This window comes from Bos javanicus, chromosome 16, assembly GCF_032452875.1.
Source record: "Bos javanicus breed banteng chromosome 16, ARS-OSU_banteng_1.0, whole genome shotgun sequence".
Lineage (NCBI taxonomy): Eukaryota > Metazoa > Chordata > Mammalia > Artiodactyla > Bovidae > Bos > Bos javanicus.
Genome location: NC_083883.1, coordinates 55689677 through 55710054, shown reverse-complemented (window position 1 = coordinate 55710054; position 20378 = coordinate 55689677). Strand labels below are relative to the sequence as shown.

General features: G+C 37.5%; 1 protein-coding gene across 4 annotated transcripts in view; it reads left to right on the top strand.

The window, feature by feature from the left end:
• Positions 1-20378, top strand: part of SLC9C2 (solute carrier family 9 member C2 (putative)) — a 101581-nt gene that overhangs the window by 50079 nt on the left and 31124 nt on the right. For all 4 annotated transcript variants that reach the window (XM_061383240.1, XM_061383239.1, XM_061383238.1 and 1 more), the window contains 7 exons: positions 3253-3350; positions 4577-4696; positions 12172-12370; positions 13075-13263; positions 17023-17172; positions 17898-17949; positions 19683-19831. In XM_061383240.1, the coding sequence (XP_061239224.1) occupies positions 3253-3350; positions 4577-4696; positions 12172-12370; positions 13075-13263; positions 17023-17172; positions 17898-17949; positions 19683-19831 (957 nt within the window). The remainder of the gene's footprint in view (positions 1-3252; positions 3351-4576; positions 4697-12171; positions 12371-13074; positions 13264-17022; positions 17173-17897; positions 17950-19682; positions 19832-20378) is intronic.

Genomic DNA, 20378 nt, shown 5'->3' with positions numbered 1-20378 from the left:
CCATTCATTTAGAACTCTTTATTGTCTTTTAAGCCCACCCTGACACAATTTCCTTAAAAGCTCTGTGTTTTCAATGAGTCTGATTCTAGTCTATTCTACTCTGTAATTCCTTTTCATACAGACCACATACCAGACAACATGGGTCTGAGAAGCCCTTTAGTCTGCTTGAGAGGGTAAACTAAGCACTACCTTTAACCTCTAAGTGGTCTTATCCAAGGGTCTTGAGCCACAACCTTGACTTGATCTTGAAGCTGAGGCCATATTTTACTGGCAAAACTCTAGATTTGATTTTCATTCCCTTGTATTTTACCACCTGGAGAGACTGCAGATGGAAAATGGGTTTGGGTTTTCAAACCAATCATGGCCTCTTTATATTTTCTGTAATATCTGCTTACAGATTGAACTGTTACCCTTTGGTTTACCTCTCTCTTCTCATACATTATCACATGCTGCTGCTAAGTTGCTTTAGTCGTGTCCGACTCTGCGCGACCCCAAAGACGGCAGCCCACCAGGCTCCCCCGTCCATGAGAGTTTCCAGGCCAGAGTACTGGAGTAGGGTACCATTGCCTTCTCTGATTATCACATGCAGCTAGAGATAAAAACAAATCTTGTATATTAACACATACATGTGGAATCTAGAAAAATGGTACAGATGAGTCATTTCCAAAGCGAGAATAGAGATGCAGATGTAGAGAAACAGACATGTGGACACAGGAGGGGAAAGAGTGGGTGGGACAAATTGGGAGAATGGGATTGACATATATACACTACCATGTATAAAATAGTGGGAGTCAGCTGTATAGCATGGGAGCTCAGCTTGGTGCTCCATGACAACTTAGACAGGTGAGATAGCAGGTGGAGGTGAGAGGGAGATTGAAGAGAGAGAGGATATATTTATCCTTACGGCTGATTCATGTTGTTGTACAGCAGAAACTAACATAACATTGTAAAGCAATTATATTCCCACCAAAAGTTTATTTCTAGAATATTTTAAATCCAGAAATCTCTTTAGCCAGATTCATAAATTTATCAGGCACATCTACTTTCCAAGTTGCCTTAGGTGACAGTATTGCCAGTTGTGCTGACTCATCATAGCCCAACTGCCTCCCTCCAGCATTCTGCATCAGTTTTCTCACTGCTTTTCCAACTTCCAGTCTCTTCATTGCCCTTCTAGCCTCTGCTCACCACCTAGTCCCAAAACTAACAACACATGGTTTAGCTTTTTGTTGTGGAGACTCTCCACAATTGGTACTGATTTCTGTTTTGGTTAGCCTTTGCTCTACTACAAAACTTAGTGGCTGAAAACAATGATTTGGTATTTCTCACAGTTCTGTGGGTTGGCAATCTGGATGATTTTGTTGCTGGTCTTGCTTGGGACCACTCATGTGTCGGCTACCATTTTAGTTGAATTGGGGTTGGAGGGTCCAACATGTCCTTACTCACGGATTTGGCAGTTGACTATGTTGTATTTCAGGGCACTTTGGTTCTCCTCCACATGGCCTCCTATCTTCCAATAGAGTGAACTGGGCTTCTTCACTACATGGTGATCTCTAGGTTCCAACAGGGTGAGAAGAGGAGCTGCAAGGCCTCTATCTCCTAGGCTCTGGAAGTTGAATAACATCATTTTCACTCCCATTCAATTAGTAAAAGTAAATCCCAAAGCTAGCCCAGATTCAATGAGTAAAGAAAAGCCTGCCTTTGAAGGGAAGAGCAGCAATGTTAGTTACAAAGAGACATGGGCAGCTATGTTTCATTGGGACCATTGTTATAATGCCCTACCAATCCCATGTAGTGATCCACTCCATGTTATTTTTTTTAAGAAACTGAAATATATTTGATTTACAATATTGTATTAGTTTTAAGCATATAGCATAGTGATTTAGTTTTTCAGATTATATTTCATTATAGGTTATTATAAGATGTTGAATATAATTTCCTTTGCTATACAGTAAATCCTTGTTGCTTATCTGTTTTATGTATTCTAGTTTATATCTGTGAGTATCATATTCCTAATTTGTCTTCCTCCCTTTCCTTTTGGGTAACTATAAGCTTGTTTTCTATGTCTGTGAGTCCGTTTCCATTTTGTATATAGATTTTATTTATATTATATTTTAGATTCCACATATAAGTGATATAATATTTGTCTGACTTGCTTCACTGATAATCTCTGCTGCTGCTGCTGCTAAGTCGCTTCAGTCGTGTCCGACTCTGTGCGACCCCATAGATGGCAGCCCACCATGCTCCCCCATCCCTGGGATTCTCCAGGCAAGAATACTGGAGTGGGTTGCCATTTCCTTCTCCAATGGATGAAAGTGAAAAGTGAAAGTGAAGTCGCTCAGTTGTGCCCGACTCTTAGCGACCCCATGGACTGCAGCCTACCAGGCTCCTCTGTCCATGGGATTTTCCAGGCAAGAGTACTGGAGTGGGTTGCCATTGCCTTCTCCATGATAATCTCTAGGATGACCCAAGTTGCTGCAAATGGCATATTTCATTATTTTATATGGTTGAGTAATATTTCATTATATATATATTCAATGATATATGTATGTTCCATGATATGTTTATGTGTATATATATAATATAGTTATATCTTGTTAAGCCAACTGTGTTAGTGGGCACTTGGGTAGTTTCTGTGTCTTGGTGATTGTAAATAGTGCTGCTATGAATGTTGGGGTGCATGTATCTTCTTGAAATAAAGTTTTGGGGTTTGGGGGCTATATACCCAGAAGTAAGATTACTAGATCATATGGTAGCTCTATTTTTTATTTTTTAAGGAACTTGCATACTGTTTTTCATAGTGGATGCACCAATTTACATTTCATACCAACAGTGTACAAGGGTTCTGTTTTCTCCACACACTTTTTTCAACATTTATTATTTGTAGCCTTTCCTGATGACAGTCATTCTGCCCAATACGAGATGATACTTCACTGTGGTTTGGATTTGCCTTTTCTCTAATAATTAGTGATGTTGAACATTTGAAGTAAATTCTTTGAGTTGTATAGATTTTGAGTTTCCTGAAGCCAGAAATCTTTGTGTATTTTATATAATCCAAGGGAGTACTCTGCAAAAATTGAATATTCTGTAAATATTCAAATTGAATGAAACTTATTTCTTGCTATAGTTTTTGAAAAGTATATTTTCATATACTGAGTTCAATAATAATAATGAGGGCTATGTAAAAGGTCAAGTAGAGTATATTTCACTAATGATTTTGTCCTTTGTAATTTTTATTTAAAATTTTATGTTTAGAGTAGCTTTGAAAAGCAGTGTAATGATGGAGTCCTCAGTGTTGAGGCAGCCCGGACATTAATTGGTGCAACCAAAAGCTATTGCCACATCCAAGGAAAGTAAGTATAATACTTATTTAATTGATATTTCCAAAATTGAATGGGTATGTGATAAAGAATGAAGACAGCTGAGTGTCCAGATTGATCAATCTTTTTTTAAATTTATTTTTTAATTGAAGGATAATTGCTTTAGATTGATCAATTTTTTAAAATCTTATCTCTCTGTCTGTCCATCCATCTACTTCCTATTTTACTTGTTTATACTTTTCTCCCTGAAGATTCATGAATTTGATGACATTGGGAGTTTCTGGAGTAAGATTTAACTGCAGAGCAATTATATGAGAGGAAAGGGGAGCCATTAAAAAGAACCCACGTAGTTTTAATTATGATTATAATTCTTTTGTCTTTATATCGTATTCACTGAATTACTGCATAGAGGAGGTAAGAAGGCCTGGAGCCTACTATTAAGTTGCTCCCTGGTGTGGAGCAGGATCTGGAGGAATTGCTCCAGCCTATGAAACTGATAGGGGCTTCCTAGGTGGCTCAGTGGTAAAAAATCTGCCCGTCAATGCAGGAGACGTGAGAGATGCAGATTCATTTCCTGAGTCGGGAAGATCCTTTGGTGTAGGAAATGGCAACCCACTCCAGTATTCATGCCTGGAGAATCGCATGGACAGAGAAACCTGGCAGGTTACAGTCTACAGAGTCACAAAGAGTTGGACACAACTGAGCATGCGTGTGTGCATGGAACTGATAGGTGCAATTAAATATGATGGGAAAAGCTCAGTATCTTAGAGATACATTGATATCCGGTTACAGTTCTGGTAAACATTAAATAATGAATGTTCTAAGACAAAGTTGTAGAGCAACTTTAGGAGATTATTTCTGGGTGATAGTTAACATTTCATCAGCCTGGTGATATATTTGGGATGTGTAGCATCAGTTCCTAAATAAAGTTTGGGAAGGATAGGGAGTTCAGGGCCAAGGAGAATCTTGGGCTAGGCAAGGCATGACAAAAGGAAGCTTGATTCTGAACCTCAAAGAATTAGACTGGAGAAGTTTTAATTATATTCTACCTCAGGTCAGAAAAGTTTCAGGGACATGGACTTTAGGAGTCTCATGCTAAAATTGTTTCTGTTCCATGACCATGGGTGGTTAGGTGGGGGGATACAGAGGCATATTTAATAAATGTATATTATATTTATATTTAGTATAACTTTTCATTTTATATTACCCAAAGGTATAGCACTTGGTTTTCATCATGTATGTATATTTTTCTTTATTAGATTCATGAGTATTTATGACGTTTCAACTTATGTAAGAGCTAGAAGTTGGCTTGTGAAGTTTAAAAACATGTTAACTTTCTTGGAATATCATAAAGATAAGACACCTCTTTTTCTATATGGGTAAGCACTGTGAACCTTTAATAGCAATGTACTTGAAAATATGACCTTTTCTACATTGTTAAAATAGGCTACCTTGATTTTTCCTAAGGAAAAACCTCAACTAATATTACAGTCAACTCTTATTGATTGAGTAGGGAAGCAGCAGAGTGCTTACTTCTCTTTTTCCGTTCTGTTTTAGCAATTTCATTGACACCTCTAGTAGAATGTGGGTAGAAAAAAGAAGAAAAAGGTGGTTACATTTGGGTTCTTCAAGTCGTAACAGTCTTGTCTTAGTGTCACATTACATGTTGGACTTCTTTCATATTCTTCTGGGGTGCTTGTGGGTGAGAAATAGCAAACTCAAAGACTAGATTTAACTCTCAACTTAATTTCACCTGTGGCATGGGATGGTTCTGTTGATGTCTATATTTAGGAAAAACACAGCCTGGCCTTAATAAACACCTACAGCCAATGTCCAAAATATCATAAGATACGTATTTTACTAACTCGTGTAGACTCTTTTGTTATATAAATTGTAAACTTACACACTTTTTAGACCAGAAAGACAATATTTTTCTACTAACAAAGCAGGTCAGATGAGAAGATACTGAGACCATTAATGTTAATAAATTTTAAATGGATGTTAACATACTTTTCATAGTAAATTATGGTCATTTTTTTTTACTGTCTTTGATTTATTAAGTTTACAGAAAAATATAAAAAATTAAAACCCTAGGGTTTTGACATATATCTACATAACATCTTTTTGTCAATTTCTACTTTAGATGAATAGAAAGAATTTTAGAAATATTTCATAATAATTATTAAGTAAAATATTTTGTCCTGTTCCTAATTTTAAGCAATGCTGATGTTTTTCTCTAAATTTGTTTCTTTTTTTCTTTTTCTGTTTTTTTATATATATTTTATTTTATTTTTAACTTTACAATATTGTACTGGTTTTGCCATATATCAACATGAATCTGCCACAGGTATACACATGTTCCCTATCCTGAACCCTCCTCCTCTGGGTCATCCCAGTGCACCAGCCCCAAGCATCCAGTATCGTGCAACGAACCTGGACTGGCAACTCGTTTCATATATGATATTATACATGTTTCAATGCCATTCTCCCAAATCATCCCACCCTCTCCCTCTCCCACAGAGTCCAAAAGACTGTTCTATACATCAGTGTCTCTTTTGCTGTCTTGTATACAGGGTTATTGTTACCAATTTATTTGTTTCTTGCTTTTGATGTATGAATCTTTGCATTATTCCTGTGTGCTATTATTAGTATTGATTTTTAAAAAAATGCTCTTCAGACAAATCTTAAATAATCCTACCCTACACCTAAAGGAGCTAGAAAAAGAAGAACAGACAAAACTCAAACATAATAGGAAGGAAGAAATCATAAATATCAGAGCAGAGATAACTGAAAAAGATATTAAAAAGCAATGGCAAAGATAAATGAAACTTAGAGCTGGTTCTTTGAAAAGACAAACAAAACGGACAAACCTTCATCCCAACTCATCAAGAAAAAGAGGGACCAGATCAATAAAATCAGAAATGAAAAAGAAGTTACAACTGAAATAAAAACAATACAAAGGATCATAAGAAATCACTACAGTTATATGCCAATAAAATGGACAATGTAGAAGAAATAGACAATTTCTTAGAAAGGTACACTCCTAAGACTGAAGTAGGAAAATAAAAAAGTATAAAATATGAATAGACCAATTACCAGTACTGAAATTGAATCAGTAATTAAACTCCCAACAAACAAAAGTCCAGCCCCACATGACTTCACAGATAAACATTTAGAGAAGAGTTAACATATATTCCTATCAAACTATTCCAAAAGATTGCAGAGGAAGAAACACCTCTGAAATCATTCTAGAAGACCAACATCACCGTGATACCAAAACCAGACAAAGATATCACACAAAAGAGGAAATTATAGGCCAGTATCCCTGATGAACATACATGCAAAAATCCTTGACAAAATATTAACAAGCCAAATTAAAAAATACATTAAAAGGATCGTACACTATGATCAAGTGGGATTTATCCCAAGGATGCAAAGATGGTTCAATGTTTGCAAACCTATTGGTGTGATACACCACATTAACAAATTGAAGAATAAAAACCATATGATCATTTCAATAGATATGGAAAAAACTTTTGACAAAATTTAACTCTCAGCAAAGTGGGTATAGAGGGAACACACCTCAACATCATAAAGGTCATATGTGACAGTCCCATAGCTAACATCAAACTCAACAGTGAAAAGCATTTCTTCCAAGATCAGGAACAAAACAAAAGTCCACTCTTGCTACTTTTATTCAACACAATATTGGAAGTCTTAGCCACAGTAATCAGATAAGAAAATAAAAAGAATCCAAATTGGAAAGGAAGAAGTAAAACTGTCACTGTTTGCAGATAATGTGATACTATACATAAAAAGTCCTAAAGATGCCACCAAAAGACTACTGGAACTCATCCCTGAACTTGGTAGAGTCTCAGGATATAAAAATAATTTTTAAAAATCTGTTTTACTTCTATATACTAACAATGAACTATCAAAAAGAGAAATTAAGAAAATAATCCCATTTGCAATTATATCAAAAAAGAATAAAATACCTAGGAATACATCTAATTAAGGAGGTAAAAGACCTGTACTTGAAAACTGTAAGACACTGATGAAAGAAATTGAAGACAATGCAAACAAATGGAAGAATGCACCATGTTCATAGATTGGAAGAATTAATTTTGTTAAAATGACCATACTCCTCAAAGCAATCTATGGATTGAGTGCAATCCCTATAAAATACACTTTCCCAAGAACTAGAACAAATGATTCTAAAATTTATATGGAAACACAAAAGACCCTGAGTAGCCAAAACAGTATTGAGAAAAAACAAAGCTGGAGGTATCATTCTTTCTGACTTCAGAATAATACTATAAGGCTACAGTAATCAAGACAGAATGGTACTGGCATGGAAACTGACAAATGGATCAACAGAACAGAATAGAGAGCCCAGAAATGAACGGACACCTATATGGTCAATTAATCAATGACAATAAGGCAAGAATATGCAATAAGGAAAGACAGTTTTTTAAATAAATGCTGTTGGGGAAACTGTACAGTTATAACCAAAAAAATCAATCTGGACTACTCTTTCACACCATGCATAAAAATAAATTCAAAATGGGTTAAAAATTTAAATGTAATACCTTACACTGTGAAACTTCTAGGAGAAAACATAGGCAGTAAACCCGTTGACATTTGTCTGATTAACTTTTGTGTGTGTGTTTATGTGGCCTCAGGCAAGAAAAACAAAAGCAAAAATAAACAAATGGGACTACATCAAACTAAAAAATTTCTGCACAGTTAAAGAAACTATCAAAAAAATAAAATAAAAAAAACCACCTACTGAATGGGAAAAGATATTTGCAAACAATATATTCTATAAGGGGTTAATAGCCAAATTATACAAAGAACAGGTTTCCCAGGTGGTGCTAGTGGTAAAGGATCCGCCTGCCAATGCAGGAGATGTAAGAGATGTGGGTTCAATTCCTGCATCTGGAAGATCCCTGGAGAAGGGCATGGCAACCCACTCCAGCATTCTTGCCTGAAGAATCCCATGGACAGAAGAGTCTGGTGGGCTACAGCCCATAGGGTTGCAAAGAGTTGGACACAACTGAAGCAGCTTAGCACAAAGCACACATACAAAGAAAATTGAAAAAAATAGCCAAATAACCTGATTTAACAAGGGCATAAAATACGAATAGACATTTTCCCAAAGAAGACATACAGATGACCTGTGGGCACATGAAAAGACACTCAGCATCATCAAGCATCATGGAAATGCAAATCAAAACCATAATGAGATATCATCTCACACTTGTCAGAATGGCTATTATCAAAAAGATAAATAACAAGTGTGGGGAGGATATGGAAAAAAGGGAACCCTCACACACTGTTGATTGGAATGTAAACTGGTGCAGCCACTGTGGAAGATAGTATAGAGATTCTTCAACAAATTAGAAATAGAACTACCATTTCCACTCCTGGGTATTTATCTGTAGAAAATGAGATCACTAATTAGAAAAGATATTTGTACCCCTATGTTCATTGTAGCATTATTTATAATAGCCAAGATATGGAGACAACCTAAATGCCCATTGATAGGAATGGATAAAGAAGATGAATGGACATATCTATATATATAATGGGCATGGCATCCAGTCCCATCACTTCATGGCAAATAAAAGCCAGGGAAAGTGGAAACAGTGACAGACTATATTTTCTTGGGCTCCAAAATCACTGTGGATGGTGGCTGCAGTCATGAAATTAAAAGATGTTTGCTCCTTGGAAGGAAAGCTATGACAAACCTAGACAGCGTATTAAAAAGCAGAGACATATCTTTGCTGGCAAAGGTCCATCTAGTCAAAGCTATGGTTTTTCCAGTAGTCATGTACCCATATGAAAGTTGGACCATGAAGAGGACTGAGGGCCAAAGAATTGAGGCTTTCGAACTGTAGTGCTGGAGAAGACTCTTGAGAGTCCCTTGGACAGCAAGGAGATCAAACCAATCAATCCTAAAGGAAATTGAAAGGTTGTTGTTGAACCATACAAAGATGCTGGGATTCTTGGCCTCCGGAGGAGAAGAATTCAATCTGGGGCCAGAGACGAGGCTTGATGGCTCAAGAGCTTTTGTGTAATAAAGTTTTATTAAAGTATAAAGGAGATAGAGAAAGCTTCTGACATAGACATCAGAAGGGGGCAGAAAGAGTACCCACTTGCTAGTGTTAGCAATGGCGTTATATACTCTCCAATGACGGAGAAGGCAATGGCACCCCACTCCAGTACTCTTGCCCTGGAAAATCCCGTGGACGGAGGAGCCTGGTAGGCTTGCAGTCCATGGGGTCGCTAAGAGTCAGACACGACTGAGCGACTTCACTTTGACTTTTCACTTTCATGCATTGGAGAAGGAAATGGCAACCCACTCCAGTGTTCTTGCCTGGAGAATCCCAGGGATGGGGGAGCCTGATGGGCTGCCGTCTATGGGGTCACACAGAGTCTGACACAACTGAAGCGACGCAGCAGCAGCAGCAGCAGCAGCACTCTCCAATGAATCAAAAGAATGTCTGGAGGTTGTAAAGACTGCACCAGATCTACTCCCATAATTTACATTTTAAGATAACCAGATTAGCCAGAACAGAAGGTTTAATCCAGAGACTGTCCTCAGGCAGGATACATTATTTAACAATATAATGTATATAATATAATATAATCCTAAGGAATGTAGAGGAAAAAAAAGTTTTTCCTTTTTCCTCCTTGAGAATTCCAGACCCCTCTCTCCTTGGGGACCCCTAGACTTCTTATCAACCTGCCTAGGAAATTACTCTCTCAAAATCAACCCTGAATACTCATTGGAAGGACTGATGCTGAAGCTGAAACTCCAGTACTTCGGCTACATGATGTGAAAAGCTGACTCATTGGAAGAGACCCTGATGTTGGGAAAGATTGAAGGCAAAAGGAGAAGGGGGTGGCAGAGGATGAGATGGTTAGATAGCATCACTGACTCAATGGACATGAATTTGAGCAGACTCAGAGATAGTGAAGGACAGGGAAGCCTGGTGTGCTGCAGTCCATGGGGTTGCAAAGAGTTAGATACAACTTAGTGACTGAACAACAACAACAAATGTATATTCCTGTGTTTGTGTAATGAAATATTACTCAGCCCTAAAAAGAATGAAATCTTGCCAAATGGATGGACCTAGATGGTATTATCAGAAAAGGCAATGGCACCCCACTCCAGTACTCTTGCCTGGAAAATCCCATAGACAGAGGAGGCTGGTAGGCTGCAATCCATGGTGTCGCAAAGAGTCGGACACGACTGAGCGACTTCACTTTCACTTTTCACTTTCATGCATTGGAGAAGGAAATGGCAACCCACTCCAGTGTCCTTGGCTGGAGAATCCCAGGGACGGGGGAGCCTGGTGGGCTGCCATCCATTGGGTCGCACAGAGTTGGACACGACTGAAGCGACTTAGCAGCAGCAGCAGCAGATGGTATTATACCAAGTGAAATCAGACAGAGAAAGTCAAATACTGTATGATTTCACTTATATGTGGATTTTAAAAAACAAAACAAATGAATAAACTTAGTGAAAGAGAAATAATCTTAGATAAAGAGAATAAATAGGTAGTATCCAGAAAGGAGGGGTTAGGAGAAGAAAGAAATAGTGAGGGAAATGAAAGAGTACAAAATTCCAGTGGCAAAATAATTGAGTAACAAACATGAAACGTACAGTGTGGGGAATATAGTCAGGAATTACGTAATATGTTTGTATGGTGGCATATCGTAGCTAGACTTATTGGAGTTATTATTTTGAAATGTCTAAAAATATTGAATCAGTGTGTTATGTAATAGGAACTAATGTGTTGTAGGTCAATTATATTTTAAAGACAAAGCAAACTCTTAGCAAAAAAAATCAAATTTATGCTTACCAGAGGTGCGGGGTAGGGGAGGTAGAATTGGATGAAGACTGTAAAAAAGTACAATTTCCATTTATAAGATAAATAAGTACTAGGATTGTCATATGCAACATGATAAATATAATGAACACTCCTGTATGTTATATAGGAAAGTTGTTAAGGGAGTAAATCCTGAAAGTTCTCATCTCAAAGGAAAAAATGTTCTGTTTCTTTAATTTTATATCCATACGAGATGAAGGATGTTCACTAAACTTATTGTGATAATCACTTCATGATGTACATACGTCAAATCATTATGTTGTATACTTTAAAACTTATACAGTGCTGTATGTCAATTATATCTTAAGAAACTGGAGGAAAAACACCTCTTCCCCAAAATACTGCTGCTGCTGCTGCTAAGTCGCTTCAGTCGTGTCCGACTCTATGCGACCCCATAGACAGCAGCCCACCAGGCTCCCCCGTCCCTGGGATTCTCCAGGCAAGAACACTGGAGTGGGTTGCCATTTCCTTCTCCAATGCATGAAAGTAAAAAGTGAAAGTGAAGTTGCTCTCGTGTCCGACTCTTCGCAACCCCACAGACTGCAGCCTACCAGGCTCCTCCGTCCATGGGATTTTCTAGGCAAAAGTACTGGAGTGGGGTGCCATTGCCTTCTCTGAACCCCAAAATACTACCCCTCCCAAATGAATATGTATTTACAGTACTTAATGTTTTTACAGAGGTAATGAAAGTGTTTTTTCTACTTATGTGAATGATAAGTATAAGATATTAACTTAAAAAAAAAGCTCCCCAACCTTGATATAGATTACTAAGAGCCATATTTTTATCTTTTTCCCTTATGATTTTTATGTATAGAAAGTATGTTTTAAATTTTAATTATCTATTATTTTATATCTTTCTTCAAATAAATGTTAATATTTACTTAAATAAACTTCAGATTTTAATTTTTATACTTTTAAAGTAACCTGACATTTTAATTTGATCTCTTTTTTTTCAGGCATAATAAATTTCTGATTTTTATATATCACATTGTATTTTCAGAAGAATTTGAAAATGCAGAACATATTATAGGAATAATGTACATTTATCCTATGATAATGCATCTGTGGCCAACGGCAAGAAAATTAAATGTGTCAGGACTGATATTCGTAAACTACTATTTTGTATTTTTATATCTGTTAGAATCAGCATTGAAGGTACCATTTAAAATAGAAATGTATCCTATAAAAAGAACAATTTAGATAGCTTGAATCTATTTTGTCATTTTATTGGAATAATTCCTACCAGAAGCCTTTTGCTGTAATAGTTGATAGGATTATGGAATTTTAGTACTCTTTTTGAGTTTTCTGAGTGAAATCAGTATAATAGTCACAGTCTTGAATATCAGATAAGAGAAGTATCATAAAAGTGGAGAGAATCTCAAAGATCAGAAAAAAGAGAATTGAAAATCTAGGCATTTGATGTTTTCCTCAAATACTCCTTGTAACAATACAAAGAATAAATAAACGAATAAAAGAAAAATAGGTTGCTAGGTTCTTATCATGATGTAAGATGAAGACCACTTTTTAGGATAAATGCTTCAAAGATGATTTATCAGCATACTGTTTCATACTTTAATTATAATTAATAGTGTTTCAGTGAATTAATTCACTATTTTTCATTGCTTTTCTTTCGTGTTCCAGATTCATAATAGATTATATATATTTTAAATCAAATTATACCCTTTGATGTCAGACATTTATATGGATTTTTTTGAATTTCAAATGAATGACTTAAAACCCAGCTTTTGGAATGTAATGCATTTGTAGTTGAGCATTTAACTGTTAATTTTTAAGAGTCCCTCTCCCCACCTTTGTATACTGCTATGAAATGATGTATGTTCTATATGTTTTCTAAACAGATAATAATTTTGAAAAGGAAATACTTTCATCAGCACTGGAATACTTTGGAATTTTTTATTGTGCTTATTGGAATTGTTGATATATTTTGTATATACTTTGTGAGACTGAGACCAGACAACTTGATTCTTATTCAGTTTACAGTAATAATAGGTTATTTAAGAATAATTAGATTTCTTCCTCTTCTCAAGGTAAAACTTCACATTAAAAAAATTTTTTTCTATACTATTTGTCAACTGAATTAAGAAAACTCATTATTTTAGAAGAAATGAGGGAGGGAGCTGTCTTTTCTCCTGGAACCCTCTCCCCACAGGTATCTGCTTGGTTCACCCTCTCACTCGTTCAAGTCATTGCTCAACTCTCACCTTCTCATGGAGAAGGCCTTCCCTGACCATACTACGTAAAATGGCAACCTGCCCTCCATACTCCCAGCTTTCCACCCCATCTCCCTGGTCCCTCTTCATTTGCTTAAATTAATTTGTTTCTGCATAGCATTTACCACCTTTTTACTATATGTTGTATGTATTTTCTATGAGGTAATGGTCTTTGTTTTGGTTACTGATGTAACCTAGAGTGACACCTAGTATATGAAAGTGAAAGTGTTAGTCGCTCAGATGTGTCCGATTCTTTGCGATCCCATGGACTGTAGCCCACCAGGCTCCTCTCTCCATGGGATTCTTCAGGCAAGAACACTAGAGTGGGTTGCCATTTCCTACTCCAGAAGATCTTCCCGACACAGGGATCAAACCTGTGTCTCTTATGTCTCCTGCACTGGCAGGCAGGTTCTTTACCACTCGTGCCACCTGTGTAAGTACTTACTAAATCATGTACTGAATGAATAAATGAAAATGATAGCTCCACTTGAACCAGGATAACCTGGAAACTAGTTCTCCAGGTTTTAGTAAAATTTGCTCATAAAGCCATAACTGTGCAGAAACATAAAATATTTACTCTAGAGTACACACTACTTCCTTAGCCTACTGCCTATGAAGTTCAGTTTTACTGTGGCCTTCAATCGCCTTCAGTTCAGTTCAGTTCAGTCGCTCAGTCATGTCTGACTCTTTGTGACCCCATGAATTGCAGCACACCAGGCCTCCCTGTCCAGCACCAACTCCCGGAGTTCACTCAGACTCACATCCATCAAGTCAGTGATGCCATCCAGCCATCTCATCCTCTGTCGTCCCCTTCTCCTCCTGCCCCCAATCCCTCCCAGCATCAGGGTCTTTTCCAATGAGTCAACTCTTCGCATGAGGTGGCCAAAGTACTGGAGTTTCAGCTTTAGCATCATTCCTTCCAAAGAACACCCAGGACTGATCTCCTTCAGAATGGACTGGTTGGATCTCCTTGCAGTCCAAGGGACTCTCAAGAGTCTTCTCCAACACCACAATTCAAAAGCATCAATTCTTCGGTGTTCAGCATTCTTTGCAGTCCAACTCTCACATCTATACATGACTACTTAACAATGACCATGTCTTCATTTCTTCTTTTCGTGGCTCTCATTTTGATTCTGAAAGTAGGTCTTCAGATTTTTAACTCTCAGTTCTTAAACTTCCTTTCTCTCTTTCCAATGGAGTTGCATGATATTAATATAGGCTTTTAACTTGGGAGTTTTAGATGAGTTCTCTTGCCACTCCATGTTTTTGAGTCGCTTAATTCTTATTAGGGAGCTTCTATGGTGGCTCAGTGGTAAAGAATGTGCCTGCTAAAGCAGGAGATGCAGATCCCATCCCTGGGTCAGGAAGATCCCTTGGAGAAGAAAATGGCAACCTATTCCAGTATTCTTGCCTAGGAAATCCCATGGACAGAGCAGCCTAGCTACAGTTCATGGGATCGCCAAAGAGTCGGACATGACTTAGTGAATAAACAACAATTCTTACTACATTAAATAAATCTATTAGTATGTATTGAAGATATATAAACTTAATATTAAAAAATATTGCTGTAAACCCTGACGGTGAAAGGCAGACATTAGAATCCTCCACCTGGTCCCTATTTGCCAAGAAATTTAATAGTTGTCTTAGGTAGAATTGTCTGAATTCCCAGACCTGTGCTTACTGACTTTCCTTTTTTTGTTCCTTCCTTTATTCTATATTAAGTGTTATATACTTAGGGCTTTCTTGGTGGCTCAGTCAGTAAAGAATCTGCCTGCAATGCAGGACACCACCTGCAGTGCAGGAGACTCGGGTTCTATTCCTGAGTTGGGAAGATCCCCTGTAGAAGGAAATTTCAACTCACTCCAGTATTCTTGTCTGGAAAATCCCATGGACAGAGGAGCCTGGTGGGCTATAGTCCATGGGGTTGCAAGAGTCGGACATGACTTTGTGACTAAAACACCACTATATATATACTTAATATAGAATAGAAATGAAGTATGTTACCATTCTTTAATATTCATAAGAATGACTTTAATAGTTATATACATAAAACCTGCTTCAGGGGTAATTTTGATTATTTATTATTTTTTCCTTATGAGCTGAGTTTAGAACAAAGTGCCCACATAGGGTATAATCTCATTATAATACAAAGTATTCTAGGATATGTAGGGTGAGGTTAAGTCTTAATATAGAAGGTAGAGGCTTTCATAAGTAATCAGTTTTTACACTGGGATCTTATGCAGATGAATGTAAAATAAGTATTTTAGAAGGGATACTTTGCAAAAAGTCTCTCTGAGTGAAATAAAGATTTAAAGATGTATTAGTACAGAAGTCAACCCTGTTTACAGTGTGAACCATTTGCTATTTCTGTTCAGTGTGCTCTGACAAATCCCAGTGGAATGCAGTTAAGTAAATATAATCGTGAGTAGCTTTTTTTTTTTTTTTAAACTGAGCACTTACTGTGTTCTAGGATCTGTGCAGACCACTTTACATACGTATCTAGTTAAATTGTTACAATACTGGGAAGTAGGTGTCCCCGCTTTATCAAGTTAGGTGTCCTGGTAGCCAGTCTCAGCAGAGTGAGGCTTCCAAAAAAAGCAAATCTGTAACCTGGAAGAATATTGAAGAACTTTACTTTAGATCAGCCAGTGCATCATGGAATAAAACTTCGTATTAAAAAAATCCTCTTCAATATGTCCCCTTCTCCCCAGTTTCACAACCAAAATAACAGTTTAAGAAAAGCTCTGCTTTCTCTGCTCGTGTGATTCCTTCGCTGTGATGTTCTTTTCCTGATCACGTCTTCCCCTTGTGTTACTTGGCCCCTCACCTCCCTGCCTGTACTCTGTTGTGCCTCTGTGATTGACTGCATTGCTTGTGAGGGGCAGCTCCTTGGGAATCCTGGTACTTAGGTGTTATCATCCTCATTGAACAGATGAGGACGCTGAGTCCTTGGAGTCCCTAAGTAACTTGTTCAAGGTCACAGCACTGTGAGTAGCAGAGAGCTGGTATTTGAACTCAGGGAGGTTCTTATTTAAAAATCCCACTCCCTTTAGTCACTATACTCTCCTGCTTCAGCTTGTCATTTGAGAAATTTAGAGTTAAGGAGAATCTCAGATTACCCTAAATTCCTTATCTTGCAAGTGAAGAAACTGAGGTGTAGAGAGATTTATTCTGTTGGTAACTACTGTCCAGGTTATTGGGGTGACCTGTCTTGTCTTCTGAAAACTGGGAGTACGGAAAATAAGGGAAGAGGCAGTGAGTGGTAAGCACTTTGCCTTAAAGCTACAGAACCAGTTATTCATTGAGCTTTCTTTTCTTTAGAGAGGGGCTCTCAAACTTGAGTGTACATAGAAACACCTGGGAGACTTGTTAAAGCATTGATCTGGGGGCCTGTCCCCAGCATTTCTGATTCAGCAGGTCTGGAGTGGGGCCTGAGAATTTGTGTTTCAGCAGTGGATGTTTCAGTATTTGTATTCTAACAAGCTTGTTAGAAATGGCATGTTGAGAACATCTGCCTGAGAGGGTGCCTTTCCTCATCAAATTTTCGTTTGTTTTTTTTTCTCTCCATTGTTCCAGATAATAATACCACTGCTGATAAATATTGTAGATGTGCAGATCAAAAAGCGCCTCAGCTTGACATATAGTATTACAAAAGGCTATGTCAAAAGTCTAGAGGATACCAAGTTTTTAATAAGACAGATTTCTAGCCGAAAGTCAATAGATCAGGTGAGAGACAAGTACTGGTCATTTGGGAAAAACATCCCTTAGGTGTATTGATTTAATTTAAGACCATTTCTGCATGTATTTGACTCAAAAGATAAATTATGTTAAGTGAAAGGGATTCAGTTGTTTATTATGTGATACGAGGTGCTGCAGAGAACAGTTTCTGTTCTTTAAATTTCAGCTCTGATTATCAAACTTCAAGAAGACTCAAAGCTCAAGAGCATGCCTTGGCCATGGTGGGAAGTTAACAAGTAACAATTGTATGATAGAACAGAGATTGTTTAGCCCAGAGTGGAGCTATTTCTTCAGTTATGTCAGGAGTTATCTGTAGGAAACATGACCTACCTGACACCATATTTTTCATTATTCCACTTGTTTTTGCACTCCCAGTAGATTGGCTCTCCAATTGGCTGCTCTGTTTGACATCCTCTAGTGGGGTGCTATCTCTGAGGATTCTCTTTGGCACACAGTGAAGTGCACACTAGTCTTTTCTGAGAAATATTAGATGCAATACTTATGTACTTCTGTAAGCTACTACACAGCATTCATTGCACTATGAGAGTGAGCCTGGGAAAAGCAGGTGAATTTACAAAGAGAGAAGAATTAAATATCTCCCCCAAATGATAATTAAGTGAGATTTTTCTACCATCCTTTTTTTCCCTCAAATTTTAAAGCCAGTAATGTACTTGGTATAATTAGAAATTAATACATTTCTTAATTTGTCACAGAAATTATATGAAATTTTGGAAACCAACAAACGAGATGCTGTCAAAGAACTAGGTAAGTAGTTGGGATATCTAATTTCCTGAAATCACATCTTATCATCCCATAATTTAACCAAAGGAAGATAAATTCATGCTTTCATTCAATCACAGACTCATTCATTTATTCATTCAATAAGCATTTATTGAACATATATAATAGGCCAGATGTACATAAAATTCACATCCTGGTGGGAGGTGTGAGCTTATCAAGAGATAATTGCAGAAAGTTAGAGGAGTTCTGTTATTTGCTATGGGAGCATAAAAGCAAGAATGAAAAGTGCAGAAAGTGTGTTAAGGTGGCAAGATCGTATTCCTTAAGGTTGTAAGAAAAAGACACACAAAGGATTACCTATGACAGGGAGTGTTGTTTTTGTTTCGCCCTACTTTGTTTGCAGGGGTACTCAAAGTGAGTTTGTGAGGGATGAAGTTTTTTGAGCATCTACTGCCACTCTGCTTGGGTTGAAACATTCAGGGGAGCCCTAGGATTTTGTACAAAACTTCTTAGATCTGCTTTCCTCATAAGGGGGCTGTGGGCCAGGCTCTCAGTGTTTGCCAGAATATAGTTCCTGGTAGAGAGCCTGGCACCTGGTATGCCCTTAACAAATGGATGTTACTGTAAAAGAAAGAAAGCAAAGCCCCTTTGTTTTTATAACCGCATTGTAAGATGCCATATGGATTTATGAGGATCACACTTACCTTAACAAGACTGAAAAAGCATGGTCTAATGAATGAAATTATAAATTTGGAGACAGTAGATCAGAATATTTTGTCACTGTCTCAGAAAATCCAGGATCCATTGTTTCCATTCACATATTAGGCAGGTTTTTATTTCCATGCTTTTAAAGGTCAGGGGCCTAGTAGCTGCTGTCTTATGTTTTAGGTCAGTATGGAATATTACACAGTGTTCTTGATTCAGTCATGTGAAAGAGTGCCTGTTTCTGTATTGTTACTGCAACCTACTATTGAATGCTAATTATGTCAGGAATTGTGTTAATGGATTTATATGCATTATTTCGCTTGATCTTTATAACTACTCCATGAAGCAAATACTATTATCATCTTCAATTATAGATAATGAAACTGAGGCTTAGAAAATTTAACTCCCCTGAGGTCCTATGGCTGGTAAGAGGTGAGCTAGATCTCACACCAGGTGAGATCTCCTGTGCTCTCCACCATGCTGTCCTTCATTTCACTGCTCAGCTTATTTCAGTTCAGAAATGACTGAGTCCCTTCCAGATGTCAGGCATTGTGCTCAAGATTAGTATTACAAGGATGAAACAGATGGATTTTAAGCCTTGACTCCCAGTTCATCTCATGACTTCTCATGCTCATTGAAGAGGAAAAAATATGCAGTTTGATTTCAGAAAGACCCACCAGTGCAAGTCCAGGGACACTTTCAGTCATTTATTCATCCAACCAATAAGAATTACACAATACGAAGGATGAGACAAATAAGGAAGAATGATAATACTACCACGTAATGAGTTCTGTAATGAAGATATGTAGGAGATACCTTGAGAAAAAGATGGAGTGAATTTCTCTTAACTGGTGAAGGAAGGCTTTTTTCAATTTTCTCATCTATAAAATGGAGATGAAAATAAATGTAGTCCTACTGGCCTCACAAGTTCTATACAAAACAGGAATGAAAAGATACTGAGTAAATACTTTGGAAATTATAAACTTATGCAAATATTTGTTACTATTGTGGTTATTGAATTTCTTGCTTACTGATACTTTTATTTGCTTCAGGACTCATAGAGCATGAGGGTCGTGATGTTGTCATTGCTTTGAAGACCAAGCAGGCAATCCGGAATGTGATTGCTAAAGCTCTGAAAAGCCTCACCTTCCTTTCGTCAAGAGGCATTATTGATAAATATGAAAGTGTCGAGATGAATAAGGTAAGTAAGCAGTTTCCCATACTACTTGATTCCTAGGGAGATTGGGAAAAGGGTGAGTCAGGACAGTTGTTAACTCTGTAGTTGTTTAAGTCTTTGTTAATGCCAGTGGCAACTAGTGCCATTGCTACCTCTTTCCCTCTATGTCTAAACCACTTAGTTTTTCAGAACCAACCTGAGCTAGGTTTCACAAAGAAATGGAGCATTTATCATGAGGACACAGAGTATCTTACAGACCTCATGGTAACCAGACCACACAGCCAGGCCTCAGAAAGGGACTTGAGCAGTGACCTAGAAAGCGTTCAGCTTCTCCATTTCCTATTAGGGTTGCCCTCTGTGGCATCTTCTTTTGGCTCTCTCTTACAAACTCATTAGATTTTTCTGCTTCTCTATCCACTGGTGAAATATCTACAGTCCAGTCCCAGTAACTGTAGCAAGGAAAGTGGTAATTACATAATGTTAACATAGGTGGGAGGGGACCCACGTGTGTGTGTGTGTGTGTACGCGGACATCAGGGAGGGAAGAGTTTGAGAGGAACAGGGGAGACACC